The sequence below is a fragment of the Pseudorasbora parva genome, chromosome 22 (genome assembly GCF_024679245.1).
Source record: "Pseudorasbora parva isolate DD20220531a chromosome 22, ASM2467924v1, whole genome shotgun sequence".
Taxonomy (NCBI): domain Eukaryota; kingdom Metazoa; phylum Chordata; class Actinopteri; order Cypriniformes; family Gobionidae; genus Pseudorasbora; species Pseudorasbora parva.
The window spans coordinates 1,127,278-1,135,000 of record NC_090193.1 but is presented as its reverse complement, the minus strand read 5'-3'; the positions used below and the strand labels follow the sequence as shown (position 1 = coordinate 1,135,000).

General features: G+C 34.1%; 1 protein-coding gene across 2 annotated transcripts in view; it reads left to right on the top strand.

The window, feature by feature from the left end:
- The window catches only part of syn2b (synapsin IIb), a 109,125-nt gene that overhangs the window by 60,147 nt on the left and 41,255 nt on the right, over window positions 1-7,723 (top strand). For both annotated transcript variants that reach the window (XM_067430957.1, XM_067430956.1), the window contains exon 5: window positions 1,837-1,926. In XM_067430957.1, the coding sequence (XP_067287058.1) occupies window positions 1,837-1,926 (90 nt within the window). The remainder of the gene's footprint in view (window positions 1-1,836; window positions 1,927-7,723) is intronic.

The window sequence follows — 7,723 nt, the reverse complement described above, 5'->3', positions numbered from 1 at the left end:
CTGTAAAAAAATAATGTTGGTGTAACTTGAAAAATTAAGTAATCTGGCTGCCTTAACATTTTGAGTTGATTGAAATTAAAAAATTGAGTTGATACAATAAAGGAAATTGGTTTAATAAATAAGAAACTCAAAATCTGAGCCACATCAAAATGTGATAAATCATGAAAATAGCACAATTTGACTGCGTCATCACAAATAAAACACACACAATTACCCAATATGCTTACACAATATTTTAATGATATTAGAACAAAGGTTGTCGATTCTAGAAAAAAATTCAATTAACAACAATTTTTAATTTCGATGAACTCAAAATTTTAAGGTAACCAGGTAACTTATTTTTTTAATAAGTTATTAAAAATATTTTTTACAGTGTGAGAAAAGAGAATCATTGTGCTGTTATTCTGTGTGTATGTTCATCATTTACAGAGGCTAGTCTGTGATTTTTTTTATTTTTATTGCCGTGTGTGTGTGTGTGTGTGTGTGTGACCTATCAGTGACATCATCATCCCCTCCGGTGTTATTGTGTAGTAACCATGGCAACACTATCTCCGCTTTAATATCTGATGTGTTTTATTAGACCCGTTTGGATTCAGAGCAGATGTTCTGTAGCTACACTGCCCTCTACAGGTCCGGGGCAGGTGTCCAACATGTCCATCCGGACTTTGATTGGAAATTGTATATTGGGTCAATGTAATTTAACTCTTTCCCCGGCAGCGTTTAAAAAAAAAGTTGCCAGCCACCGCCAGGGATTTTGACCATTTTCACCAAAATTGAATAGCCCATAGAATATTTAGTTTTATGAATATGAGTATGCAGTATATCCAAAGAAAGAGCTGACCCTCTTCTTTTAAACAAAAAAAGAAACCCTGTTTTATTTAGGGTTGGGTTTCGTTTAGGTTTTTTTCGATTATGGTGCCAAATCAGGTACTTTTAAAACGGTAATGTGTAATAGCGCCCCCTAGCGTCTAACAGTGAAAACACCGAAACAGAAAATTCCGTTTTTGGCCTGGAAGCGTTTTCTCACAAATAACGGAAAATTTATTTTGGCGGGGAAAAGAGTTTATTAAATCAAATCTGCATTCCCTTGTTTTAGATTACATAAATCTGATTATTAGGTTACAACAACCAAATTTGAATTTATATATAGAAATACCTCCTTAAAGCAACAACTGCACTCTTGGAGTCGTGTAAGGAGAAGCGGCTGGAAGTGTGGGTCGGCTGTTTACTGACAAATCTGTAGTTCTGCAGAGAGTTTGGTTGGTGTGAACCGAGAAGCTATACAATTGGTGCTATTTGGCACTAAAAGTGTTTCTTGGCTTTAGTCATAGGGGAACCACTTTTGGTGCCAAATACCACCATATCTGTAAAGGTGCTCTTCTGCTCTACAGCACTTTGTCAAATGGTGCTATGTAGAACCCACAAGAGGTGCCATATCGCATTTTATTTCTTCCTCAATAATGGTGCTAAGCAGCACCAACAGTAGTTGTTTGGCATGTAAAGAACATTTAAAGGGGCTTGAAAGGTTCTTTGTACGGCAGTGTGCTATGTAGCACCTTTACCACCCCAAAGAACCGCTAAAGAACCACTGAAGAACCAAACAGGGGCTTAACAGGATCTGGATATGGGAACGGTGCTATAGCACCTCAGTCATCCCAAAGAACCGCTGAAGAGCCACTCAATCACCAATATTTGGTGCTATACCGCGCTTAAAGTGGTTCCCATATGATTCAAAGAACCACTTTTAGTACTGTACCGTTGTTGTTGTTTTTGATTGTACAGATGACGTTTGGTGGAGGTTTTGATAGTAAAGGAGTATTCTCTGTTTTCTTCCAGTTTGCTCAGCTGATCAGCACCTACAAGAAACTGGGAGCCGATAAATTCCCTCTGGTTGATCAGACGTTCTACTCGAACTACAGGGACATGGTAAGAGCAAACCGCCTGGCTTTATTCTCTTCAACACAGAGTCAACACAGCAGTAAACACGGAGCGCTTGCCTACCAAACACAACGACTAAAAACTAAACACGCGGCGCTTTGATTGCTTTGTATAGGCTACTGTATGCGTTTTAGAACTCTATAGGTGTCTGGACCGAAGTTATCTTCCGGTCTGTGTTTGTTGGTCTGGCGAGTGGATAGTATGGCGAAACACATTTTTGACGTACTGTTCATGAATAAAAAGATATAAAAATATTAAAAATCAAGTAGAGAACATATAACATTAACCCAAAAACACTGTGACTGTGTGACTCGCCAAAAACCCTCGAATGCTTCATAAACATCCCGTCTGACTGCATATGAGATCAGCCTCTAATGTAGTTCAGACTGGATGATAGGTTGGTTTAACCCAGTGAATGGGTTGTTTTAACCCAGTGATTGAGTTGTTTTAACCCACTGAATGGGTTGTTTTAATCCAGTGATTGAGTTGTTTTAATCCAGTGGGTGGGTTGTGTTAACCCAGTGGTTTGGTTGTTTTAACCCAGTGAATGGGTTGTTTTAATCCTAGTGGAATGAACTGTTAATGGTGATAAGGTATAGCTAAGAGTGTTCCAGACCAACCTTACGAAAGTATGACTTCCAGAAGGTATTCTTAACTAAGATCGTTTCGGGAAACGCATGTTAACTAAAGAATGACGTAGTGTTAAGAAGGTTTCGAGAAATGCAGCCCAGATAACTCTTTTTACTGGAAGAACTTTTGTTCATAACTTTGGGAGAAGGTTTTCACTGTTAGCTGGGATAATAAGACAATTAAATAAAATATGCCTGCCACATATTTCTTATAAGGCAGAAGCACTGTTAAAAAAGCCGGATTTTTATTCAAATGCATACACTGTCAAAAAATGTGTTGGTTTAACTTAAAGTAAGTAACCTGGTTGCCTTAAAATTGAGTTTATTGAAATTAAAAATTTGAGTTGATACAATGAAGAAAATTTGCTTTATAAATAGAAACTCAAAATATTATTGTATACATAAAACATTTGATAAATCATGAACATAGCACTATTTGGCATGTTTCCCTGCGTCATCAGAAATAAAACACACACAATTATTACCCAATATGCTTACAAAATCTTTTAATAATATTTTAAAGGTTGTCGAATCTCAAAAAATGTCCATTGTATTAACTCAGTTTTATTTCAATGAACTCAATTTTAAGGCAACCAGTTACTTTTTTTTCTAAAAAATTTTTTACAGTGTATTTTTTTTTAGAAATGTATTTGCTCAAGTATGTAGTGTATAGTCTTATGGTCTTACGGTTTTTTTGTCTGACCGAAAACGTGTCTACAGGGTCTCCTCAAGGGTGTGTGTTGTCACCATTGACACATTTTTGTGTACAAAATAAATAATAGAGTAGTTATGATAATAGAACCATCATCAAATATGCAGATGATTGTGTTATTCTGTTATTGAGATTAGCCATTGCTTAGTTGATTTTGTAGATTGGTGTGAGGAATCTTACCTCCAGCTTAATATATCAAAGACAAAAGATATGCTCATTGATTTTAGAAGGAACTGTCATATGAATGAAGCTACTTTGATTAGAGGTCAGACTATCGAGACTGTGCAATCATATAAATACCGTAGGTACATTATTGATGCAAAATTGAACATGGACGTTAATTGTGCAGCTGTGTGTAAAAAGCACCAACATTTATATTGTCTAAGGAAATTATCACACTTTCGTATTGACCGAAAGATAAAGACCATGTTTTAAGATGCTTTTATTGAGTCAGTTGTCCTTTTCTTTGGTGGGATGGTTTGGTCATACATCATTAAAAGCGAGAAATTGCTTATACCAGATTGTAAAGTGGTCTAGTCGGTGGCTATACCTCCATTTTAAATGATGACTCCCACCTTACTCGCAGTGAGTTTCAGCTTCTTCCCTCTGGACGGAGATTTTAAATCCCAAGATGCAGAACAATGCGGAATAAAACCAGCTTTATTCCTGCTGTTTTAGCAGTGTTGAATAATAAATAGGGCTTTTATTTTGTATGTATGTATGTTTAATATAAGTATAGGTATATGTAGGGATGTGTATTTGTATATGAACGTACAGGTTCATGATTTTAGTGGAGCCTTGAGCACATACATCATGTAATTGTTATTGTACTAGGTTTGTTTTTGTGTTTTGGATGCTTTTTTACTCATCATGTCATTATACTGTAAAACAAATGTACCTACGGGTATTAATAAAGTAACCTAACCTTAAGCTTAAGTCAAAACATTTTACTGCAACCCATTTTTCTCAGTTACACTAAACTAAAGTGTATGTGAAAGTATCTCTTAGCGTAATATTACATGCAATCTGCTCACAGAAGCTCGATTTTCATAAAACTGATATCAAACTACACGCTGAACAAGTGTTGATATCACCATTTCCAAACGCTGATGTCTAAAAGTAAGCACACTCAATCTGAAGCATCTAGATATTAAAAACAACCCCATCCAGTCCTCGTTCTGATCATGTACTCATGTCTTTCCAAACCGGCATGGCTTTCCTTCTTCACTATAACGTATACCAGAGGATATTTGGTGAATGTTGGCGGCCAAACAGTTATGGTGACCACTGACAAAACGAGAACTTGCACTTGAGTTAACTTTACTTAATTTCTTAACTTAATTGTAAAAATCTGTACTATTCACATACTATGCTATGTTTACCCAGAAACCCCAAGTTAAGATTAATTGATTTGAGAGCCATTTTGTCTGGCAAAAAAAATAAAAAAATCACCATTTTGGAGATCAGTGTCCCTTTGGTTCGGCACTTGGACATTTATATTATTGTAATTCTCTTCCTACACTGTAAAAAAAAATATAGTTAGTTTAACTTAAAAAAAGTAAGTAACCTGGTTGCCTTCAAATTTGAAGTTTATGGAAATTAAAAATTTGAGTTGATACAATGAAAGAAATTGGTTTAATAAATAGAAACTCAAAAATATTATTGTATCTGAACAAAATAAAAAATCGAATAAATCATGAAAAAGCACAATTTGCCATCTTTCACTGCGCCCTCACAAATAAAACACACACAATTACCAAATATGCTTACAAAATATTTAAAAAATATTTGAATCAAAAGTGTTCATTGTATTAACTCAAATTTTTAATTTCAATGAACTCAAAATTAAGGCAACCAGGTAACTTATTTTTTAAATAATTTTTTTACAGTGTACTCGTGCAGCGAAGCAACAAGAAATCAGTTATTTGATTTCAAAGGAAGAGAAGGAATAAATATGTTGCTTTAAAAAGTTGACCTAGCTTTTGACTGAATGATTACCTATAGTTAATGATTTAGTCAGAAATTAATTCACCTTTTAAAAGCAACGTACTTCCCTTAATGTAGTATAATAAGCATTTATCATTTTATTGCTAATGCTTATGTCATAAACACCTTAACTTTTAATCGGGTTGATATAATCCCTCTGTATTTGTGACGATATCTTGCAGTTGATCAAGCTTGAGTCACACACACACATTAGGCATCATTAGACATCAGTGGTGGCTATAGGAGGTCAAGAGTAAATCTAAAGTAAATGATCAAGTGCTCTCAGCTCTTCTGTCGTTACTAGAGCTCTTGTGTAAGTCAACTATACTAACTGAGCATTTGTCAGCGCCACATACTAATCCTATTTGACGTTACTTGTTTTTTTGTTTTAAGGCAATTGGTTTGCATGCTCTTTTTAAGTAAGTCTAACTAATTCGATTTTACTGTGTTTAATTCATATGTTACCGTCCAGCTGGGGATTGACACTAGACACATTTCCATTACAGACTTGCGCAAAACTTTTGCGATATTTTCTAAATGTCGATAAAAAACTTGTGAACATGTTTCCATTAATCAATGTTAAAGCGTCTTTTTTCCTCTTGTGATAAGTCATTCCAAAAATTATGCCACATAAGTTGTTTTTTCTTTTACCATTTTGTTATTTTGGCTTGAAACTTAATTTGCTAGAAATATGAACTGAATCTAGAAATGCTTTTGAAATTAAAAACATTGCGTTTAATAAACAAAATACATTTTTGAAATGAAGACAGCGTTTGGAGTGAGTGCAAAATAATCCGTTCCCTGAAAATTCTGTTCCCTATTGTGAGTGTTGCCAAATAAAAGTAGACAGTTTATAGTTTATAATTATATGTCTTCTTATCTGTATAGTATTGTGAGTTGTTTCCGTGGTCATAAAGCGCCTTTGTCAGCCATGGGTTAAAGAAAAAGAAAAAGTAGTCTATTTAGTTTCGTAGGTAGGCTATGTTTAAATATAAGCCTATAATATAATTTTTTTTATTTCATATGTTGACTGTCAAAAGTAAGCACAACCTTCGACACACATGTGTTAATAGACTCACCATTGGATTGTAAATGTTTTAGCTTGGTCGCCAGACTGATATTATGCTATACTTTTATACTAATATATAGTATAAAAACATTGAAGTGGGACAAAGGCGTGTTGGCTATTTAAATTATCTAATGCGGATTAAGGTATATGTTGTAGTCTACACATCACTATACAACATCCTTATTGTAGGATATCCTTATTAGGAAAAAAAAATCTTTTTTATGACATATCTCTTTATTACGAGAAAATATGTTGGTAAAATTACATATCTTGTTATTAAGAGAAAAAGTTGTGGAAAATGACGTATCTCGTTATTACACTGCAAAAAATGCTCTTCTTACTCAGTATTTCTGTCTTGTTTCTAGTCAAAATATCAAAAAATTCTTAAAACAAGAAGTATTTACTAGACAAGCAAAAGTAATTGTCTTGTTTTGGGGAAAATAACTCAAAATGAAGAGAGTTTTTGCTTAAAATAAGATAAATAATCTGCCAATGGGGTGAGAAAAATAATCTTAATTTAAGCAGAAAGCAACAATATTTTTCTCACTCCATTGGCAGATTATTTATCTTATTTTAAGCAAAAAATCTCTTCATTTTGAGTTATTTTCCCCAAAACCAGACAATAATTTTTATTTGTCTAGTAAATGTTTCTTAATGTACGAATTTTTAGAGGTTTTGACTGGAAACAAGACAAAAATACTGAGTAAGAAGAGCATTTTTGCAGTGTATAATATAACATCTTATTATTACGACATAATTGAGTGTAAAGAATATGTAGGCCCTGTGGCAGCAATGCGTCGCTGTACCAGGTGACCTGTAAATGCGGAAACACTTTTTTGCGATATAAAGTATGAGAGTTTTTGCTAAATTTACGCGGTTTTATTGGACGTATTTTCAATTAGCACACTTTGAATGGTAATGGAAACGCAGCTACTGTTTCATTCACTCACCAACGCTGATTTTGACTTGGCGAATGTTAGTTTTAGGCCCTGTATGTGATGTTTTCTTCTGGATCAAGATAAGCAGCTGCGTCTCATGTGGACATGAACACTGTTTCACAATCGGCACCACAAACGGACAAACGGCCGCTCTATTGCACAACAGGAGCATTATTGCTTCATAACACAGAGAGACAGACACGCATTCGGCAGCTTCCCAGCTCCTGGCCATTTTTATTACATGTTATATTTTATCATGTCACCATTTTATATTTTAGGTTTTAATGTTTTGAAAACGTTTTATTACTTGTTAAAAATACCACACTGCAAAAAATGCTTTACTTACTTAGTATTTTTGTCTCGTTTCTATTCAAAATATCTAAAAATTCTTACATTAAAGAAACATTTACTAGACAAGTTTAAAAAATCTTATTTTGGAAAAAAATAACTC